The 21,459-nt window shown below is 52.2% G+C and overlaps 9 protein-coding genes across 9 annotated transcripts; 6 read left to right on the forward strand and 3 right to left on the reverse strand.

Moving 5' to 3' along the window:
• Nucleotides 1-360: 360 nt before the first annotated feature.
• On the forward strand, nucleotides 361-2,858 carry VTN49DRAFT_7055 (uncharacterized protein; the record flags this gene model as incomplete). The annotated part of the gene is made up of 7 exons (XM_069415282.1): nucleotides 361-741; nucleotides 795-854; nucleotides 904-1,018; nucleotides 1,068-1,336; nucleotides 1,385-2,428; nucleotides 2,480-2,696; nucleotides 2,749-2,858. 7 exons carry the CDS (start codon nucleotides 361-363, stop codon nucleotides 2,856-2,858), a joined length of 2,196 nt encoding a protein of 731 aa, XP_069265095.1.
• A 923-nt stretch (nucleotides 2,859-3,781) lies between these two features.
• VTN49DRAFT_7056 (uncharacterized protein) lies at nucleotides 3,782-4,092 on the forward strand (the record flags this gene model as incomplete). The annotated part of the gene is made up of 2 exons (XM_069415283.1): nucleotides 3,782-3,809; nucleotides 3,881-4,092. The coding sequence occupies 2 exons, from the start codon at nucleotides 3,782-3,784 to the stop codon at nucleotides 4,090-4,092; spliced, it is 240 nt and encodes a 79-aa protein (XP_069265096.1).
• Nucleotides 4,093-4,168: 76 nt separating this feature from the next.
• VTN49DRAFT_7057 (uncharacterized protein) lies at nucleotides 4,169-4,405 on the forward strand (the record flags this gene model as incomplete). Its single annotated transcript, XM_069415284.1, has 1 exon — nucleotides 4,169-4,405. One exon carries the CDS (start codon nucleotides 4,169-4,171, stop codon nucleotides 4,403-4,405), a length of 237 nt encoding a protein of 78 aa, XP_069265097.1.
• Nucleotides 4,406-4,540: 135 nt separating this feature from the next.
• On the reverse strand, nucleotides 4,541-7,772 carry VTN49DRAFT_7058 (uncharacterized protein; the record flags this gene model as incomplete). The annotated part of the gene is made up of 10 exons (XM_069415285.1): nucleotides 4,541-4,991; nucleotides 5,047-5,203; nucleotides 5,250-5,329; nucleotides 5,378-5,496; nucleotides 5,547-5,651; nucleotides 5,706-6,427; nucleotides 6,478-7,174; nucleotides 7,223-7,393; nucleotides 7,467-7,629; nucleotides 7,705-7,772. 10 exons carry the CDS (start codon nucleotides 7,770-7,772, stop codon nucleotides 4,541-4,543), a joined length of 2,733 nt encoding a protein of 910 aa, XP_069265098.1.
• A 1,725-nt stretch (nucleotides 7,773-9,497) lies between these two features.
• VTN49DRAFT_7059 (uncharacterized protein) lies at nucleotides 9,498-12,382 on the reverse strand (the record flags this gene model as incomplete). Its single annotated transcript, XM_069415286.1, has 7 exons — nucleotides 9,498-11,044; nucleotides 11,092-11,215; nucleotides 11,264-11,347; nucleotides 11,411-11,964; nucleotides 12,035-12,077; nucleotides 12,124-12,204; nucleotides 12,341-12,382. 7 exons carry the CDS (start codon nucleotides 12,380-12,382, stop codon nucleotides 9,498-9,500), a joined length of 2,475 nt encoding a protein of 824 aa, XP_069265099.1.
• Nucleotides 12,383-12,415: 33 nt separating this feature from the next.
• VTN49DRAFT_7060 (uncharacterized protein) lies at nucleotides 12,416-13,512 on the forward strand (the record flags this gene model as incomplete). The annotated part of the gene is made up of 4 exons (XM_069415288.1): nucleotides 12,416-12,590; nucleotides 12,655-12,994; nucleotides 13,056-13,389; nucleotides 13,444-13,512. The coding sequence occupies 4 exons, from the start codon at nucleotides 12,416-12,418 to the stop codon at nucleotides 13,510-13,512; spliced, it is 918 nt and encodes a 305-aa protein (XP_069265100.1).
• A 444-nt stretch (nucleotides 13,513-13,956) lies between these two features.
• Nucleotides 13,957-14,417, reverse strand: VTN49DRAFT_7061 (uncharacterized protein; the record flags this gene model as incomplete). The annotated part of the gene is made up of 3 exons (XM_069415289.1): nucleotides 13,957-14,083; nucleotides 14,137-14,316; nucleotides 14,377-14,417. 3 exons carry the CDS (start codon nucleotides 14,415-14,417, stop codon nucleotides 13,957-13,959), a joined length of 348 nt encoding a protein of 115 aa, XP_069265101.1.
• A 797-nt stretch (nucleotides 14,418-15,214) lies between these two features.
• On the forward strand, nucleotides 15,215-17,985 carry VTN49DRAFT_7062 (uncharacterized protein; the record flags this gene model as incomplete). Its single annotated transcript, XM_069415290.1, has 7 exons — nucleotides 15,215-15,250; nucleotides 15,325-15,342; nucleotides 15,405-15,485; nucleotides 15,551-15,570; nucleotides 15,668-16,266; nucleotides 16,323-17,668; nucleotides 17,722-17,985. The coding sequence occupies 7 exons, from the start codon at nucleotides 15,215-15,217 to the stop codon at nucleotides 17,983-17,985; spliced, it is 2,364 nt and encodes a 787-aa protein (XP_069265102.1).
• Nucleotides 17,986-20,056: 2,071 nt separating this feature from the next.
• On the forward strand, nucleotides 20,057-21,107 carry VTN49DRAFT_7063 (uncharacterized protein; the record flags this gene model as incomplete). The annotated part of the gene is made up of 4 exons (XM_069415291.1): nucleotides 20,057-20,140; nucleotides 20,198-20,210; nucleotides 20,273-20,632; nucleotides 20,680-21,107. The coding sequence occupies 4 exons, from the start codon at nucleotides 20,057-20,059 to the stop codon at nucleotides 21,105-21,107; spliced, it is 885 nt and encodes a 294-aa protein (XP_069265103.1).
• Nucleotides 21,108-21,459: the final 352 nt, after the last annotated feature.

Consider the following 21,459-nt stretch of genomic DNA (forward strand, 5'->3'; position numbering starts at 1 on the left):
AACCTTACCCTTCCTAGGGCTGGGCGTGCGTTTAAGCTCGGCTCCGCCTTCAGCGGGGAATGTTATCAGACTGAGTACTTTTTGCGCAATTGCTCGAAGAATATTATATACAGTTCCAGTATCCATCTGAGAATTTTTTTTGCGCATAAAAATTTCAAGCATAAAAGGGTAGTAGGCGTCGCGCTGTTCCCAATGTCGCCGTGGTGTTTTCGAGAAGCAGTTTTCTACGCAATCCACTGAATCCGCCGAACCGACTTCCGAACTCGGAGCGAGCCACTCCTCGGGATCCCGTTTGTCTGACGGTATTTATGCGACGTCTCGGCCCCTAGAATAAGACCGGGAGAGTCGGCGACGATCGCCATGTTCCAGGCGCCCGTGCTTGTTGGGGCAGCCAGGCCGTCGCCTTGGTTGCGACTGGCGCGACAAACCTCGCATCTGCGACGCGAGGTAGCTTCGTGTCTTCCGGTCCCGAACCAGATTCCGCGACGATCATTCACGACAAGTCGACGGTTATGGAACCCTCCCGTCTCTTCTCGGAGTCCTCCGCAAACGCCGGCCAAAGAGGCGCCGTCGCCTCAGTCGCCGACAGCGAGTGCCGTGTTGAAGCAAGCGTCTCAACCAGCAAAGTCGGAGAAACCGCAGGACAATGATTTTCTCACTCGTACGACTGTGTCGAATAAGGAACAAAGGAAAGCCGACTGGGCGATCTTGAAGGAAATGTCAAAATATCTGTGGCCCAAAGTGCGTCTCCCGTGATGCCAGCTTAAGCCGCCAGTCACTAAGCGTGAGAGTAGGGCGAATGGGGCACAAAGCTCCGTGTAGGCACCGCGTTGGCATTGTTGGTCGGAGGAAAGGTACGATCGTCGTCCGGGTAGCCGTATTATTGTTTACCAGATATCCTAGGTCCTCAACGTCGAAGTTCCGTTCTACTTTAAGAGCATCGTCGATTCGATGAATATCGACGTTGCGGCTGTGGGGGGCACAGCATGGACCATTGCGGGTGCTATGATTCTAGCATGTACGAGACCATGATTCTAGATAGTGAATGTTGGCTCTAACTACTGCAGATGGTGCGACGCGGATTGGCGCGACCCTCTTCCAGGAACTGCGAAATGCGGTCTTTGCCAGCGTCGCGCAAAAGGCCATTCGTAAGGTTGCAAGAAATGTGTTTGACCATCTCCTGCGGTTGGACCTGAACTTCCATCTGAGCCGGCAAACGGGCGGTCTGACGCGAGCCATCGATCGAGGCACCAAGGGTATCAGCTTTGTGCTGACGTCGATGGTCTTCCACATCTTTCCGACGGCCTTGGAGATCTCGATGGTCTGCGCAATCTTGGTATGCTAGCACCGCCAGCATCTTCAGACCGTCTACTAATTCACTTAGACCTACCAATATGGCTTCAAGTTCGCAGCGATCACGGCGGCCACCATGGTTGCCTACACGGCCTTCACAATCACAACCACCGCTTGGCGTACCAAGTTCCGCAAGCAGGCCAACGCGGCGGACAACCGGGGCGCGACCGTGGCCGTGGACTCTCTGCTGAACTACGAGGCTGTCAAGTACTTCAACAACGAGGCGTACGAAGTGGGCCGATACGACAAGGCCCTGAAGGCGTACGAGGAAGCATCGATCAAGGTGACGACGTCACTGTCCTTCCTCAACTCTGGACAGAACATGATCTTCTCTACCGCCCTGGCTGCGATGATGTACCTCGCTGCCGATGGGGTGGCGGCGGGCCAGCTGACTGTTGGTGACCTGGTTATGATCAACCAGCTCGTGTTCCAGCTGTCTGTGCCGTTGAACTTTTTGGGTTCGGTGTATCGAGAGCTGCGCCAGTCACTCCTTGACATGGAGACGCTCTTTGACCTACAAAAGGTCAATGTGACCATCAAGGAGCGGCCTGACGCCAAACCCCTTGCCCTGCGTGGCGGCGAGATTCGGTTCGAAAACGTGACCTTTGGCTATCGTCCTGACCGGCCGATCTTGAAGAACGTCACTTTTACCATTCCGGCGGGCAAGAAGTTCGCTGTGGTCGGCCCCAGTGGCTGCGGCAAGTCGACGATCCTCCGACTGCTGTTCCGATTCTACGACGTGCAGGAAGGGAGAATCTTGATCGACGGACAGGACGTGCGGGACGTGACCCTGGACAGTCTTCGGCAGGCCATGGGTGTCGTCCCGCAGGATACCCCGCTCTTCAACGATACCATTGAGCACAACATTCACTACGGTAGACTGAGCGCTAGCAAGGAGGAAGTGCACCATGCGGCCAAGCGGGCACGCATCCACGAGTTGATCGAGAAGCTCCCAGAGGGGTACAATACCAAGGTCGGTGAGCGAGGCATGATGATTTCTGGTGGTGAGAAGCAGCGGTTGGCTGTATCTCGACTCATTCTGAAGGATCCTCCACTCCTCTTTTTCGATGAAGCTGTAAGTCATCCCGAAGCGGTGCTTTGATGTGTCGTCTGCTGACACGGGCAGACATCCGCACTTGATACCTACACGGAGCAAGCCCTGCTCCAAAATATCAACAGCATCATTAAAGAAAAGGCGCGGACGAGCGTGTTTGTCGCGCATCGTCTGCGCACCATCTATGACAGTGACCAGATCCTCGTCTTGAAAGACGGGCATGTGGCTGAAGTGGGCACACATCACGAGCTTCTGCAGCTCGGTGGCATTTACGCCGAACTATGGCATGGTTCGTTTTCTAATTCCGATGGATGAAGAATTTCCACTGACGCGTTTTATAGCGCAAGAGACGTCGCTGGCCAGCGATACGGATCTTGAACGGGACCTGGCGACTGACCAGGAGTCCAGCGATGAAGCACCGTCGACACCTGTAAAGGCTGGCCAACGGTGATGCTAAGGCCCTGCCATTGGACGATGCTTTAAAGTCCCATCCATGTATGTAGAATACATATCACGTCATAGACTTCTTGCATTGGGTACCGTTATCTGCATGAATCCGGCGTTTAGGAATCAGCCATAGTCCCATATCCGTCGAATCAGCGATATCTTTGATACAGCCGCCAACTCTGGGCAGCAGGCGGTCCAACGTTAAAGCAACAAAACCCCGCGTCCAGTCGTCTCTCTCTCTCTCTCTCTCGTGGGCAAAGTTAACCGACATTCACCCGTAAATCGAACAAGGAATTCCTCTGAAAGAATTCCCATAATGGAAGTCGACAAAACAAGAATTCATTATTCCCTTCCGCAATCGTCAATTCGTCATGTGCACACAAAGTCCAAAAACCGAAAGAGGTCTGCCAAAAACGGCTGAAAAAGGGGAAATGGCCTGAGCAACAACCCACCTTTCCCAACGCGGCAAGCGTGCCTGGATCTATTCCATCGCGGAATTCCAGGCTAGACCCTGTTGATTCCCCACATCCTCTTCCAGACTCCTCTTTTTAGTCGCTTTCCCCTTTTTGTTTCCTTCTTTTTCTTCTTCAGGGCTGTTGTTGTTGTGTTCGGCAGGGGGTTTCGATTTCATCGTCCATTCGTTGCAATTGATTTGATAATATCCGACCGTGCAGCTTCTGACTGCAGTCGTTCCTTGATCCAAGCAGCCTACGGAGTACATATCCGTCCATTCATTCAATCACTCCACGCTCCCCATTCATTCATTCACCTTCAGCCGGCGTCCACAACCTACACAAACCAGGAACCGACATCGGGGGGCACACACAGGTCAATCACTCTATTCACCACCGAAGGAAATCAATCCCAGCAGAAAAGAACGACGCCCATCCTTTCCTTCTATAAAACCCATACATAATAGTAAACAAAATGGGCCTCCTCGAGAAACTTCAAAACAGTACGTGTGCCCCCTTGCCTTTTGCCTTCACCCTCCTCCAATCATTCCAGATTCTAACGCAAGGATTGTAGAACTCGAAGTCTACCGCCTCGAACAACGCTACACCCGCCGCCGGAACCGTCCCGGAATCTATGCCACCGCGCAGTACGTCGACGGCGAGTACATTTATAACTACTCGCCGGCCTCGTCATCGACAATGTCCATGTCAAACAAGTCGTCTTCTTACGGATCGTCATATCAATGGCGGTCCGGTCAAGGGTCGTCGTCGTCGCATTATCGATGAATGAAATAAACCCTTGATGAACCAAATCTCCTTTTTTCTTTTCCAAATTATATGTATACTGATTTATAATGATTTGATGGCGATTCCGGGTGCTTTTTGGTTCAATGCGGTTCCAAAAGTATCTAACCGTCCCAACCCTATTTGGTCGCATCTTTGGGGGGGGGGTTCCTTTCGGGGAAATGATCGGTCGAAGAGTCCAGCTTGTACAGAGAAAAAGATGTTGGATTTTCTCGGGGAAGTGTTTGTTGGTGTTGTTTTCGGTATTGTACCCTCTCATGTGGATGGTTATTTAGCGTTCAAAAACTCTGCATAATCCTGAAATGAATAGTTATTAGATTCATTTGGCCCCTATGTATGAATCGACAGAACCCATCTATTTCCTCCTCATGCTACTTCGAGTGATTAGAGACTACAACTACTATGGAACAACAGCCTCAATACTGACTTATCACGACGAATGCTTCTTCCGTCCCCCAATCCCCAAACGCCCAAAATTCCCAAGACTCGACCGGCTCTTGTGATGCGTTTGTCCCGACGACGTCGGCGTCGAGCGCCCTCCGCCAGTGGCTGCTCCGTCGCGGCCGGTATTTGTGCCGCCTCCGTGCGCGTGCGGCGTTCCGCGGGGCACCTCTGGGAGGGACTTTTCGCGGGGGTCCGCCGCGGCGGGCGTAGTTGCGCCGGGGGGGTGACGCAGACCGAGGCCGTTGGCGCCGCCCGCGGTGTCCGAGTCGATGAATGCCCGCGCCCCAGCGCGCTGGCTGCGCCCGGCTCGCTCCTGCACGTACTTGAACTTGTCAAGCAACTCAACCCAGCGAATCCCGCTGTCCTCGCGCGTCTTGAGCCGGCTTCCAGCGGGCCGGTCATACGTAGAGGGGGGTGCGGAACCGACGGCGACGGGTCTGCATTGACGTCAGTGTCGATCTTCGAAAAAGATCATTGAGTTTCGGGACGTACGGTCGCGGACTGTGCAACAGCGCAATGTTGCTCACGCTGTTTAAGCGGTTCTTCAATGCCGCAAATGCAGAGCTTTGGGGAAGAAGCATGAGAAGTCCGTACAGACATTTGTACAGATACGGATACCTCTCAGGCTCAAGGAGTTGCAGACGGAGGTCTACCACATCAGCACACGAACAGAAACGAAATCCGGCAGGACTCACATGTAAAAACTGGCGACTCCAATAGCTGAACCAGCTTGTCAATCTGGATCAGCATGCTCACCGTCATTTCAAGCTCCGCACTACATGATCAGAATAGGCCATGCCGAGGTCGCTGGGTTTGTACTCACAATATCTGCAATAGATTGTATGCCTGCTCATAAGCTTGAGCCAGCAAGCACAGAGAAAAGGTAGACACGGCGTTGTGACACCACGATCTAAAGAGCGCGACGAAGAACGTTTGACCGTCCTGCAGCATTCGTCAGCATCAAAGCTAAACTAAAAAGTGAACAAACATACCCTCGTGTCCAAACTGCGAAGTCTCTTCCGGAGGTCCGCTAGTTCCGGTGCGGTGATAAGGTTGTTGTTGAGGTTCTGAACCATGATGCTGGCAAATTCAAGGTCCTGGAATATCATCAGCAATCGACTCTTAATCACGATTATTAGTTCACTTCATACCTCTTCCTTCTCCAGGCAGTCCGCTAGAGTCCGATAGATACGCTCCGGACTGAGGTTCATGCAGAGCTGCCGAATGATCAGATTGCCGCGCACTTCAAGCAATTTCCGATCCGTCGAGAAAAGCTGGAGGAGGTTGACCATGAACGAAGTAAAGTATCCATCTTCACTATTGCGAGAGATCTGCGACAGAAGCTGCAGGTCCTTGGTCACAACGGCCTCTGCAGGATCCGACAGCGTCTTGAGCAGCGCAGGAAAGGTGCCATCATTCATCGACAGTACTTTGCGCGGCGCTTTTCGATGAAGCATAATCAGCCAGGAAATAGCAGCCACTCGCGTAGCCTCATTTTCATTAAGAAATTGCAATGTCAGCGAGTTCACCGCCGAGGCATAATCGAGACCCGACTGCGGTGTAGGCGGTTGCTGGCTGCTAGCGCCATCTGCGGATGGTCTCTGGCTTTGGAGTGACGATCTTCTGCTGTCTTCCTCCTTGATTGGAGGGATCCTCTGCGGAGCTTGCTCCGGCGAATCCTCGGACAACGTCATGATGAACTCCATAAGACTCGTGTTCACCCGCGTTGCCGCTTGGCGCACTTGATCAGAGCCACTGGAGATGGCTGGGAGGACGCGGGCCAGAAGCGTCGGAACGAATGGGAGGATATCCTCTGGGCTGATCTCAAAGAAGCTATCAATCCAGCTCAATGCTGTCAGTTGCATCTCCTCATCTGCACTCTGTTAGCAACGTAACAATTGCATCTTGGCCGAGGCTCGGTACCATATTTTGTGTCGACAAAGTCGACAAGTATCTCCAAAATCTTCGGGTGATCAACGTTGGTATCCTGACCAGGAACCCAATCTCCGTCAATAGCTTGAGTCTGATCATCGTCAGGAAAGTCTGACACCGAATCAACGACAGCATGCTCATTACTCTGCGCCTCGGCGCTGTTGTCGGTGACAACGCTGGCATCTTCACTCTGAGCGGCTTGTCGGGCGCTCCCCTCCTTGCTCTTCCTACTCTCGGCAATACCTCTTTTGATTCGCGCTATCCGCTTGATCTCGTTGAGGAATCTGTCCAGCAAATTTTGGGTGGCTACATGGACATCCTTATTAGGATCCCCCAGGAACTTGATCAAGCCTGCGAGGAAAGTAGGCAAGTAGGAGACGAGCTCCAAGTCGGGAATGGTATCCAGCAGTGTCAACCACGATACCAGAAAGCTTCGAGTGAACGGGTTCAGGACGTGGATCCGCTCTTGTAGAAGCGGGATGAATCTGGGAAGAGAAAACGCTGTTGGGAGCTCGATTGATTCCTGGTCGGCCGCCTCGTCGCCGTCTTCGGGACCGTCCCACTGTTTTTCGGGAACATGCTGCAGAACGGAGACATACGAAGCCGCGGACTCGGCGACGATATCCTTGATCAATCGGTCGAGGAGTTCCGCTCCGTTCTTGACCGACGGCTCCGGATCGGACGCGAGCTGCACCTGTTAGCGTTGGTCGAGAGCAGTGACATTGGGTTAACCTGCCTTAGACAGAGCATCGAAGATCTCGTTGAAGAACAGCAGGATCTCACCCTTGGCAACCTTGGCAATATTGTACATGCTCTCGCATGCATAGTACCGAACCCGCGCATCTTGATCGGAGAAACAAGCGAGGACCGGCGGGACGATTTCCTGTAGATAGGGTGCTACCCCTTCCTGTGACAACAAGGCCTCAGTTCCCATGCTCCTCCCGTAACTTTCAGGATTGAAATTCTCCGAATCCGCTTACAGTCCCCAACGCGATTGATGCTGCAGCTAGACCGATCAAACCCCCATTGCGCGCATGGGGTTGATGGACGGCGTACGCGTACTCATGGCAGAGCTGGTCGACGATGGTCTGAACCTTGTCCTGCTCTCCTTTGATGATAGCTTCGCGAATAACCTTCTCGAGCCTGAGCGAATCCGAAAATTTTCCTCGTCAGCTGAATCTCTTTCAAAGCTATCAAATGGCCCGAGCTTTTTCGTACTCAAGAGCGCCTTGTTTTCTCTTGTCGTAGAGCTTATCGTTTAGCAGCCGTTGAACGGACGGGTCCATTTTCGAACCGCATGGACTTTCCCCGAGTCGCAGTCCCGGGTCAGCGTTCTCACGTGTTCATGATGCTGTTCGGACAGGCAATCAACGGCCAGGGGAAGCTCGAAATTCGGCGATGGAGCCGTGTTAGCGTTGGTTTGTTTTGTCGGGAAAAGCTACTGACTAGCAGAGGGGGGTGCGGGGAGAGGTGAGTTGGCATTGGCTGACGTATGCCAGGTACGGTGTAAGGTAATGTTCGATACCACGCTCTGGACCATCATTCTTTCTCCTATATTCTATGCGAGGCATGAACACAAATTCCTGTTGCATACCGTACAGTACAGTGAGATTACGGTACACTTGCCGTCACGAGTCCAGCTCTCGTGCGATACTGGTGATATGTGCTTTCATGCCACTTTCAGCATTGCTACAAATTGGAATAAGCCAGACCCATGGAGAATTACGTACCGCCAGATTGGATACAGGCGTTGCTCATGCCGTCATCCCTGCTTTTTGACAGAAATAGGCATTTCCTAGGTACTCTGTAGGTACTGTAGGTACTTAGCAACGGTTAAATGCCCTAAAGGGATTTGTGTGTAAGGCAAGTCCCGGATTAACCATCTACCCATCCTTTGACAATCTGGAGTGAGAAAACAGCAGAAAGCATTACGGAACACGACACAGAGACACCTGAAACCAAGAAGTCAAAGCCAGAGTCCGTACCCCTCACGATACAGGAGATCCGGGAAATTCCATTCTGATCCCTTTCCTCCCTGGTCTGGTCCAACAGGAGGCTCGATGGCGGAATTACGCTGCCATAGAGAAGCAATCATCCCCGACGTATCCGGAAGCATAGGAGGAGCGAGCAGACAGCGGTGAGTCTGACGCGCTGAAACAAGGAGTGGAAAATTGATTGTGTAGATGGCGTTAAAGTCGTGGTCGTAAGTGCCGCGCTCCTCGTAATAGGCCGCTTGTTCGTGGCGCCGATCATGCGCAAAAACTCGGTAGGATCGACGCTGTGGGGATTAGTTGACAGAGTACTGCTCTCACGAACATCAGCGAAGTGGACCAGCCAGAGCGGGAGCCCGTTAGGGCCGCACTGGTGGCGAATCTGTACAAGACGGATGCACGCCGTGACCCAGTTGTACATCTCAGCATAGTCGAGCGTGCCGGCGTGCTGCGGAACTTGATCGTACAAAGGGATCGGGAATCTTGAAAGAGTCCAGAAGCTGGCTGGTCATCGTTGGTTACCCTGCTACAACTCTGCTCGTTGACCAGGTTACAAAAGGAAACCGCCGTGTTGCACTCCTGCATGTCTTCATCCACGGTCTCAACACCTAGTCCACCAGCCGCCAGCCGGATGCGAACCACCATCTCTATCTCAACACCAAATGTGTAGAACAGTGGGTAGAATTTGCTGGTTTGATGTAAGGCGAGATATGCCACCTCTATTGCCAGAGAGGAATAGTCAGCAAGGATAGTCGTAGGGTCAACATGAATTGTATATATGAGAAACTTTGTTACCATATCCTGGCTACATAGGGCATTGCTGACACTGATATCAGGCACAAGAATAAATTTGAAATAACCTCGTCTATTGAACAGTTAACAAGATCACGTAGTCCGAATTGGAGCCGTCAGCTATTTCTCTACTCTGGTTCCGCACAGCATACATATAATGAATGTTGGTTCGAACCGGCCCTCTGTCATCGCAATTATATGCAGACTTCATCGTTGGAGTCCCATAAATCAACTGCTAATGTATTGGAACACAGCCGACACGTCCTTCTCCGTCGTTTCCTGTCGAAGGAGCAGGTCTTGAATCTTGCTCAATGGACCATTCTCACCATCGTTGACAAAGTGATTCCACGTGCTCGTGTCGCCGTACAGGATTGCCGGAGCCTTGATGAACTGCGTGCCGTCTGGGCGGCAGCGCTTGCATTTGAAGGTATCGTGAGTGTCACTACGCGTGTCTGGCCGGAACTGGAACAGCTCCCGAAGAGAGTCGAGCGAAAAATGCCGCTCCACATCTTCGGCTGCGTCAACAACGCAGGACGAGAGAGACTGTTTGTGGGACTGGCGCTGGAAAATCTTCTCCTCGATGGAGCCAGTGGCTATGAATCGATATACGAAACAATCCTTCTTCTGCCCATCTCGCCATACCCGGGCCAAGGCTTGCTGGTCAGCGGCAGGGTTCCAATCCGGGTCGAATAGCACCAATCGATTCGCTCCAATCAGGTTGATTCCGCAGCCACCTGCCTTGCTGCTCAGCAGGAAGACGAACTCGTCGCCATTAGGGTCGTTGAATCGATCAACCAGCTTCTGGCGTTTGTTCACATTCATCGTCCCGTCCAATCGCAAGCATCCGTATCCTCGGGAGCGGCAAAGTTTCTCAAAAAGGTCCAAGGTCTGAGTGTAGTTACTGATCAAAACGATTTTGTCGTTTGTATCCTGGCGAATCCGCGCCAGCATACGGTCCAACACCATCATCTTTCCTGAATACCAAGTTTTGACATCTCGGTCTCGTCCGCGAGCCTCCGGAGGGACATAGTCTTCGGGGTATAGCGATTCTGATCCTGGGATATCTTTCTGCAAGTCAAGGAGGTCAGGATGATTGCAAAGCTTTTTCAAAATCCCAATAGCTTTCAAAGGCTGACTTCCTTTGCCCTTGAGCAGACTCTTGATTTCGGGGCTTTGTAGGAAATGGTTATAAAGGTTCACTTGGAATTCGCTGAGATTGCAGAAAACCACGTGTTCGTATTTGATGGGCAGGTATTTAGAGAGCAGATCGTTGGTACGCCGGATGATGAATTTGTTGACAATGGACGAGAGTTCTGCAAGCCGCTCATCGCCCAGTTTGCGCTCTTCAGCCGTCGCGTCTGCGTCTCTGCCTTTCAAGATTGGAATCTCAAAGCGTTTCCGAAATTCGTTCTGAGTTCCAAGCAAGTCGGGGTTGGCAAAATGCACCAGGGCAAAGTACTCTGACAAGTCGTTCTGAATCGGTGTTCCTGACAGGATGACGCGGCGGCTGACGTTGAGACTGTTCAATTCTTTCCAGGTCAAGCTTTCCTTGTTTTTCAATCTGTGGCCCTCGTCGCACAGAAGTAATCCTATTGGTGTGTCTTTCAGATCGTTGACGTTTAACCGTAGAGTCTCATACGAGACAATAAGGATCGGTCGTACGACCGAGCGCCCCGAGGCAATGGCCCATTGCTTCAGCTGAGCCGATAGCTCAGCTTTGGATGCTTTACCGTCAACCACAAACGGATTGACAGCATCTTTTCCGAGCCATTTTTCTGCCAGAATTAGTCATCACTCTTGATGTGGTCTCCCATCTTCGTACCTAACTCATTCGCCCAATTACGGACAAGAGTGGATGGACATGCAATGACACACTTCTGAATCGTAGGTTTTCCAGCCTCGGGCGATTGCTTGAGGAGGGTCCACAACAGCGTAATGCATTGTAGCTATGGCGATTAGTTATAGTTACTGAGTTTTGTAAACCGAGACCATACCGTCTTTCCAAGACCCATTTCATCTGCCATTATACAGCCGTTTGCCTTCTCGTCAATCATGCCTGTAGTGCAGCGATAAAGGAACTGTTCATACAGTCAGTATCGTAGCCAGGTGGGGAATGGGGCCAAGAAGTTCGCAGAGCTCACCTTGACGCCCTCAACTTGATGTGGCCGCAGGATCTTTGCCAGCTTTGGATCGATCACAACGGGAACCCGGGGGCGTTCCTCGACCTTTTTCTTCAGGCCCAATATCTCTGCTAAACTCTTGTGAACTAGCGGCTGATCCAGTTTGGGCTTTGGTTTCTCCTCTACATTCTCTTCCGGAGTGTCCTTTTTTGCCGGCTTGTCATCGACTGTCGGGTCATAAAGGACAATCGCAAACTCTCCACTGGGGTCATGGAGCGGCTTGACAACGAAGTTGGCTCCTCGTCTCATCCCTAACGTAGGAGCCGGCCGGGAAGGATCATAGCCATGAGCGGTTTTATCTTTGAGCGGTACCGAGAAGGGTCGTTTGAACGTCTCCTCTTTGTCCTTGACTTTGAACACCCCAAACTTATTGGCGTCACGGTTGGCAAGGGCTAAACGTTGTTCGTTCGTCCATGGTTTGTTTGCCTCATCGTCCTCCGCGGTCCCGTCCGCTCCTCTGTAGTCGACCTTACGTCTCTTCCTTGCTGGGCGGTCGGATGCAACGGAAGGGGTAGCTGATCCCGGACATTTAAAAGGTTTCGATAATCGCTCAAGAGCCTGACTCGAAGGCGCATAGAGTCGGACTGGCTTCAATGGGGTGCCATCGCCGCTGGGCCGTGGGCGATGCCTGGAGGACAATTAGCTGGGATTTCAAGGGTGTATATAAAACTTACATTTGCAACAGTTCCAAGAGACAAAAGAAGCAAAAGGGAAATCGAAGCCAAGAAGATCAAACGTGACCCAAAAAACTGCGACTGCTAAAGACCAATGTTGCTTTCTCAAGTTCTGATCCCATGTGCCAATGTTGACGCGTCTGCGAAGTCGACGTGTCAAGTGAATCGCCAAAACATCGCGTAGTCACGTGATCTTCACATGCCCCGCTGGACCGACCCTCCCCTCTACGACGTTACGCCATGAGTCGTGAGGGAACATTCAATGCAATTGACTAGAGTAATGTCGTAGTCAATGTCGGCTGATTTTTGGGCGGGCTATATCAGCGGTGCCATTGGGATACTGATTGGCAACCCTTTGGACCTGATCAAGGTTCACTTGCAAGCTCGACAGTCAGCCCCGCGATTGGACACCGCGGGAGCACTCTCATCTGCAAGATATTTTGACACCACAGGTTCTTTGGTACGAGGTATGTTAGAGCGTCCATGCCGTCCCTCAATGCCTTTGGCCTGCGACTTACATGCATGTTTCAGGGAGCGCCGCTCCGGTTCTTGGATATGGGGCGCTCAATGCATTGCTGTTTGTCGCCTACAACCGTTCCTTGAAAGCTCTGGACCCGAATGTCGTCGATCCAACGAATCCCGATGGCGTGGCTTTATACAAGATCTGGCTGGCAGGGGCTGCCGGCGGCCTGGCCAGTTGGACCGTCTCATCTCCTACAGAATTCATCAAATGCCGAGCGCAGCTGAGTCGTGATCGATCTGCTTCCTCATGGACTGTTACGAAGGAGATTATTGACAGAATGGGATGGCGTGGTCTCTACTTCGGAGGCGTTGTCACGAGCATTCGTGACTCTGTTGGCTACGGGTTCTAGTATGCGCAGCCGGGATAAATCATTAAGTATAAAAGGAAGCTAACATGACTGCGCATCTAGTTTCTGGTCTTACGAATTGTGCAAGCGAAGACTTATGACGGCTGATGATACCGTCAATGAAACCGCATTGAAGATACTCTTCTGCGGAGGGGTCGCCGGCATCGCGACGTGGGCGTCCGTCTTCCCGCTCGATGTGATCAAAACACGATTACAAGCGCAGCCGCTGGGCGGTTCAACGTTAGACAGCCAGCCACTGCTGCAATCGACGACTCGCCGGCAGCTCGCAGGATCATGGGAGATTGCCCGAAGAGCTTACCGCGAGGAGGGCCTTTCTGCCTTCTACCGAGGCCTGGGAGTTTGTAGCATTCGCGCATTCATTGTAAATGCGGTCCAGGTACGTCCCAATAGTCGCTCGCTAGATTTTATTTGACCACGCTGACAGCCACAGTGGGCTGCATATGAAGGATTCATGAAATTGTTCAATTCTCCTGTGCATGCGAAGGCATATGAAGTATGAACAGATATGAGTATCAGCACATAGAATAGAGCTCGTATTCAATCTAGAACTTTTGTCTACCAGATGTTGTTGCTTTTCGGATTGAAAGCGTTCGACCGAGATGAGAAATGAATGTGGCGTCATTGGTACCTCGGCTGCTCGGCATGATGGCACTTTACCCAATTGGGATTCCTCCGTAAATCGGAAGTTTGAAGTGCTTAGATCAGCCACATCGGACATTTCTTGGCGGCCATCGGAAAGTCAGTCGAAGGTGCCTTCTTTTGCCTGACAAGTGACGACCAGCACTCGTTCTATCGTGCATGTGCGGTTCTCGACAAAAAATGGTGGTTTGTTGATGCCTTGGTGATGTTTCATGCTGGTTGCGACCGTCGCCGCCAGCAAACGAGTCCAGAGACTCAGTTTATTCCCGCGTACCTTGCGTCCTCTCAGTTTATCACGCTTCGATCATTGGCCCATTCCATCCATGTCCATCCCGGTTTGCTGGCGAGTACGAGTACCATTGTCGACACCCAGGCCGATCGCCGCTTCCGCGATGCGCTGCGTGTGAGGCTCTTCCTTCAAGAGTCGCAGTCTACTGCATGTCAATCGATCGTACTCCTTCAACCTGAAATCCGATATACCAACCGTCTCTTGTGATTTTTGCCCTTGCGGTGTGCGATGAGATTATGTTCACCCTCGAACCACTTCGCGCACTCGACGCAGTAGTATTGGCCCAGTCCTGGCAGGTCTTCCGGGTCCTTCGTAGCTTTCCATTCTTGCAGGTGTTTCTCAGATTCCAAGTCGGCTCGAACCTGGTCGTAGTCCCTAACGTATCATTAGAGACGTCTACTCGTAGTGGCTTTTGGTGTGTGCTAAACCGCATACCTGGTCCGCCGCTTCGTCTTGATTCTTCTCACCGCACCCATTTTTCCCGTTGACCGTTTGTCCAGGTCTCGGACGAAATCAAATGAATGCACAAGCTCTCGCACGGCAAGCAGAAGCCGAGGTGATCGGTGGAGGAATGCCACAGACAAATTTTCTTAGCAGCTCCTGTAATCGCTCCACGCTGATTGGCTGAAGGGATCATCGCGGGAGCGTCGGGCGTAAGGAGCATTACAGCTTGTAATCTATGACGTTGTCCGCCAGCGGTACCCTCATCCGAGCATCTTCAGGCTGGATGGCTGTGCTTTGGTATGCGCGATGGTCATTGTGACGGCCATGCTCTGCCAACAGATCAAAAGTAAACATTCGATATATCATTCACTGCAATGTCGCTCGGCCGATGTCCTTGCCGATGCCCAAAGAGCTTCGCGGGCGTTCGCTGTGCGCAGGTCGTATCCGAGTACCGGGAGTAGCCGTAGTTGGTAATACGCGCGATTTTATTGGCCGAGACCGCAGAATTCCTGTTTTCCTGCCCCGGCCACATGCCACAGTAATTACCCTGGAAACGCTGCATGATGGTGGCCAAAATTCGCTTCGGTACACTTCCGTTACCGTACATGTGAGATCCAAGCTCCGGTTTCAGCGTCACAGCCGTTCTATATTTTTCCCTCATCATCACGAGCTTCTTTTTCCTCTTCTCTTCTTCTTTCTCCAGACCAGATTCGCTGGCTGCCCGTCCTGTCGACTTCTCCTTGTCCTCCACCTTGATTCCGGGCGGCGAGGATTGAGTGCTCAGTGAATGCGCTGTTGAGTGTGTTTTAGTGTCAGAGAGCCTTTCATCATGATGTCCACAAGGCTCGCCCGCTTGGGCGCTTTGGTGAGTATCCCGCAATCACTATCGTCAGGGCGTCCCATGGCCTTCTGTGAGCGATTACTGACCGATTTCCATAGAGCGCCCGCTCCCGAACTGTAAGTCACCTTGCGGGGTGGATTGCCGGAATCCCCGGAGGAAAGCTAACTTGAACTCGTAGCTGCTCGGATCGTCGCGAGCATTCGCGACCGTTTCCGATGCGCCTCTGGACCGGAAGGTCGAGATGACCAACTGGGAGAAGGTGAGCGCACAATCTCTGTAATTGTAGCTATGGATCAAATTGCATACTGACGATGACGTCGATAGGGCAACTACATCAACTACAAGTATGTTTTCCTGCAGGATTCATCCATTGGTCCCGAGTTCGAGAGAGCTCGGTGACCAATGGCAGTGGTGAGAGTAGAAAAAACTAATTCCATGCAGGAAGATGTCCGAGAACCTCGAGATTGTCCGCCGCCGTCTCAACCGGCCACTGACCTACGCGGAAAAGATCCTGTACTCCCATCTGGATGATCCGCATGGTCAGGAGATCGAGCGCGGCAAGTCCTATCTCAAGCTGCGTCCCGACCGTGTGGCTTGCCAGGATGCGACCGCTCAGATGGCGATCCTGCAGTTCATGTCCGCCGGCATGCCTTCCGTTGCGACCCCCACCACGGTCCACTGCGACCACTTGATCGAGGCCCAATTGGGTGGTGACAAGGACTTGGCTCGTGCCAATGAGATCAACAAGGAGGTCTATGACTTCCTGTCTTCTGCTTGCGCCAAGTACAACATTGGCTTCTGGAAGCCCGGCTCCGGTATTATCCACCAGATCGTGCTGGAGAACTACGCTTTCCCCGGTGGTTTGATGATTGGTACCGATTCGCACACTCCCAACGCTGGCGGTCTCGGAATGTGCGCCATTGGTGTCGGCGGTGCTGATGCGGTCGATGTCATGGCTGGTCTCCCATGGGAGCTGAAGGCCCCGAAGATCATTGGTGTGAAGCTCACTGGTAAAATGTCGGGCTGGACTGCGCCTAAGGGTAAGTATCTAGAGGTTGGTAGGGAGTGCCTCCAGGATGCTGATTTTCTGTTCCAGACGTCATTCTGAAGGTCGCCGGTCTGCTGACCGTCAAGGGTGGCACTGGTGCCATCATCGAGTACCACGGTCCTGGTGTGGAGTCCCTGTCTTGCACTGGTATGGGCACCATCTGCAACATGGGTGCTGAGATTGGCGCGACCACCTCCGTGTTCCCCTTCAATGACCGCATGTACGACTATCTGAAGGCCACCAAGCGCCAGCACATTGGTGACTTCGCTCGCTCGTACGCCCAAGGTCTTCGCGAGGATGAGGGCGCCGAGTATGATCAGCTCATCGAGATCAACCTGTCCGAGCTGGAGCCGCACATCAACGGCCCGTTCACTCCGGACTTGGCCACCCCCATCTCCAAGTTCAAGGAGGCCGTTGAGGCCAACGGCTGGCCCGAGGAGCTCAAGGTCGGTCTGATTGGTTCTTGCACCAACTCGTCGTACGAGGACATGTCGCGTGCCGCCTCGATTGCCCGCGATGCTCTCAACCACGGTCTGAAGGCGAAGTCCCTGTTTACCGTCACCCCTGGTTCGGAGCAGATTCGCGCGACCATTGAGCGTGATGGTCAGCTGAAGACCCTGGAGGAGTTCGGTGGTGTGGTCCTGGCCAACGCTTGCGGTCCTTGCATCGGCCAGTGGGATCGTCGGGATGTGAAGAAGGGCGAGCCCAACTCGATTGTTTCGTCCTACAACCGTAACTTCACCGGCCGCAACGATGCCAACCCTGCCACGCACGCCTTCGTTACGTCGCCCGATATCGTCGTTGCCCTGACCATTGCCGGAACCCTCAAGTTCAACCCCCTGACCGACAAGCTCAAGGACAAGGATGGCAATGAGTTCCTTCTCTCGCCTCCCAGCGGTGACGGTCTCCCCGCCAAGGGCTACGACCCGGGCCGTGATACTTACCAGGCCCCGCCGGAGAACCGTGAGTCCGTGCAGGTGGTCGTCTCCCCCACCAGCGACCGTCTCCAGATCCTGCAGCCGTTCGAGCCTTGGGATGGCAAGGACGCTCAGGGCATCCCGATCCTGATCAAGACCAAGGGCAAGACCACCACCGACCACATCTCGATGGCTGGCCCATGGCTCAAGTACCGTGGCCACCTGGACAACATCTCGAACAACATGCTGATTGGCGCCATCAACGCGGAGAACGGTGAGGCCAACAAGGTCCGCAACTTCCTCACTGGCGAGTACGGTCCTGTGCCGGCCACCGCTCGTGAATACAAGGCTCGTGGCATCAAGTGGGTTGTCATTGGTGACTGGAACTACGGTGAGGGCAGCTCTCGTGAGCATGCCGCTCTGGAGCCCCGTCACCTGGGTGGTCTGGCCATCATCACCCGCAGCTTTGCTCGAATCGTAAGTGCATTCCGCCGTCTAAATTGTCTGAACTCAGCTAACCATTTCCACAGCACGAGACCAACCTGAAGAAGCAGGGCATGCTTCCTCTGACCTTCGCTGACCCCGCCGACTACGACCGCATTCCTCCGGATGCCACTGTTGATCTTAAGCTGACGGAGCTCGCCGTTGGCAAGCCCGTGACTCTGACTGTCCACCCCAAGAATGGCCAGTCGTTCGATGTCCAGCTGACCCACACCTTCAACGAGTCTCAGCTGGAGTGGTTCCGTGACGGCTCGGCTCTGAATACCATGGCCAAGAAGTCCAAGTCGGCGTAAATACGGAACATGTACAGTTGCTGGACTCGATTCGATTGACAATGGTGATTTCATGATATGACGGAAAAGAAATTCTTTACGTTTGTCCGACTAGGGCGGAGAGGACGGACGCTAGATTTCTCATTTTGGTCGGTTGGTTGTTTTGTTGGTCCGTTTCATGAGATAGGCCTGATGGTTTTATGTCACATTTGTGTTTTCCTTGTCTGTTTAGCTTTGGATGTACAAATTGTAGGCTTATGAATGATTCCTTTTTTCACGTTCCAGTCCCCTGCCGCCGTGACGAAAGTTCAAAGCGCTTTAGTCCGACAAGATTCAGTCTTGCGACAGCTGTAGAAGCATCATGTACGTCACAGAAGAAATATGATACTGTGATGCTGAAGTGGTGGTTGCCTTCCGAATAAGAATCTAAACGCCATCAAATAAGTTCCATTCATGAAAATGGAAAGAACCAGTTCAGTAACAGGCACTTCCGGAAGAAACAATAGATATGGGAATTCCTCGCGGGTATAAGAAGAGCAACGGAGGTAGGCTCGCACTCAACTTCTTCGACTCCCACCATCATAATACAAATCATAAAAAGAATTCGGAATCTATCATAGTTAATTTCAGTTTAATTTCTCATCATCCTTAGCAGCTGGAACGCATCCAACAAAACGCTGTCGGCCTGTTCTCTCCTGAATTCCTAATGTTCCTGCTCAACACGCTGGCTGAGCGAGTTGCATGGCGTTGAGCTCCTAGGCCGCCGCGGAAAGGAAGCCAAAAAAGCGACAATCCCTCCCAGCAAATTGCAAGTCATGCCTTGCAACTGCAACTCATCGAAAATGATACTAAGAAGCAAAATTCCCCCAAATGTTTGAGGAGAGGAGTCGAAGGCGTCACAGACCCCTTCCGGCTGCCGGGTGAAATAAGATTTACCCCAAAAGATCCCCAATGACGGTGTCTCCGAGATGAAAAGACAGCTCTAGCCAACATCTGATGGCCTGCTACTAGCTAGGTTTGGCCAACCAGCGGTCCAAACTGCACAGAATCGAAATGCAATAATTCCAAAATAACATTGAAAATGGCACAAAACGGAGAGAGGAGCCGATGTATTGGCCTTGGCATGAACACTCGCATCGATCGCGATTTGTTCATCGTCTTCCGCGGACGCGATGCCTCATTATATGCCGACGTTCAGTGTTTATCAAATTCGAGAATATAATATCCTCCGACGACTGAAAGGGAATGGAAAAGTGCCTAATTCGACGCGAGCAGTTGAGATATTGAAGCCTGGAACGAGTGGACGTGATCTTTCCTGTTCTTTTTGGCTGTTAGATCGAAGTGGATCTTCAAAGAATAACGAGACTCCATCCCAATTTGCGGCCCTGATCGCTCTTCGGAATCATACTTGAATCAATTATGATTCGACTTTGTCTACTATCATGCGGGCTGGACGCATGGATGGATGCAATGTCCCTGAGTCACAACTTTTGAGGGAAGTGATCTAGTGACTTTTTATCATCACCCATAACTACCTATGTAGTGACGAAAGAACGTCGATGTAATTAACGTCGCCGGAATTTCCCAAAGGTCGCCATCAAGCACAGACGCAGTATCGAGCAATGTAAAGCCTTTCCAAATCCCTACTTTCTCGAAGGTTTACGGATATGAAAGTTGCCCTTCAGAATGATTGCTTCGCAATTATTGTGATACTGTACGGAGTAGTTGGGTATGAGGTTGACTCGTACAATCAGTGCTCGAAGTCAATTCCATCGTCGATGATGTCATTGCGTCCGTTGGGAGTTAATCAGACTATGCCGAAATAGACAGGTAGTTTACCCCGCAACGAACCTATCCTTATCAAGCCAATCACGTGCAGATCGCGTGAGGTTGTCCCAAGATTTGCTTATCAGTTTCTGATTCTCCGCACACTCTGGAACATACCGCACGCGTTGACTATAGAATTCGAAAATCCCGAGGTAATCACTCAGTGCTGCTGGATAAATCACAAAAGTGGCAAGATGTGACCACCTGCGAATTTGTATAGTATCGAGTTTTCTGTGACAATACTACACTTCAGTTGGTTCTATCCATGGCAACGCAATTGGTTCCTCTCGCCGAGGTAGAGCGGCTGAGTGCCTCGGTGATACGGATTCTGGGTGGGAATCCTGGCAAGGTCAGTGGAAAGAGCAAAGAAGCATGACCTTAAGGATAGATCTGACAGCAATTGTAGTTTACACTGCAAGGTAGAAGCCCAAATTGAATCTAACCGTCAAAAAGGAACAAAAAATTGAGGTGCTTACCGTAGGAACAAACACCTACCTTGTTGGTCGGGGTCCGCAGCGCCTCCTCATCGACACCGGCGAAGGTGTACCGCGATGGGCGAACCTCTTGCAATCGGTGCTGCAAGAGGAAAAAGCAACGGTTCATAAGGCTCTGATCACCCACTGGCACGTCGATCACGTCAAGGGCATCCCGGACCTCCTCAAGCTATGTCCCAAGGCTACGGTGCATAAGCATAACCCGGATGAGGGGCAGGCAGACATTCAAGATGGTCAAGTATTTGCCGTGGAAGGGGCGACGTTACGGGCGTTCCATACTCCGGGGCATACCAAGGATCATATGTGTTTTGTGTTCGAGGAAGAGGACGCTATTTTCACGGGTGACAGTATGTTCCATTTCCGATTGGGCATGGGGAAGACTCTGATTGTGTAGATGTCCTGGGCCATGGCACCGCCGTGTTTGAGGATCTCAACACATATTTGGCTAGTCTACGGAAGATGAAAGACCGAGTATCCGGTCGGGCATATCCCGGCCACGGCCCGGTCATTGACAACGCAACGACCAAAATCACAGAATATATCAAACACCGGCAGCAGCGAGAGGACGAGGTGCTTCGCGTTCTGCGGTATGGCGAATCGGACGAAGAAGCCGTGGCGGGGCGCTCGACCCCTGATCGCGTCCGCGACTGGACGCCAATGGATATCGTCAAGGTTATTTACCGAGATGTGCCGGAAAGTCTCCACGTCGCAGCATCCAGAGGCGTTACCCAGGTACTGTCGAAGCTGGAGCAAGAGGGCCGGGTGCGGCATGATCCCTCATCGGGAACATGGCGGCTGAACGTCGGTCAACCGGCTTTGTGAGAGCAGCGGATGATCGGCAAGTATTCCGGGGCGGGGCCCGCCGGGAGTTCTGTCCATCGGGATTTATTAGGGTTCAATTCAGTATCTAGTACATTGTCCTTTCATCTAGATACTTGTCTGCCCTTCGGCCCAGCATGTGAGCGATTCCAGGACTTTTGAAGACAGGAGGGATTCTTCTAGAAGGGAATTTGGTAGATGATTGGGCAGCATTCTTAGTCGCATTCCAAGCCAAAATGCCAATCCTTTTTGGCCGGGGTCTTGATTCGTTGCATAAATCGTGTCATTGATCTGGACCAAGTTGAGGCCTGACAGCATCAAGGCCTGAATCTTGATTGACATTAAGTCTTGCCCA

The sequence above is a fragment of the Thermomyces lanuginosus genome, assembly GCF_041956635.1.
Source record: "Thermomyces lanuginosus strain ATCC 200065 unplaced genomic scaffold VTN49scaffold_42, whole genome shotgun sequence".
Lineage (NCBI taxonomy): Eukaryota > Fungi > Ascomycota > Eurotiomycetes > Eurotiales > Trichocomaceae > Thermomyces > Thermomyces lanuginosus.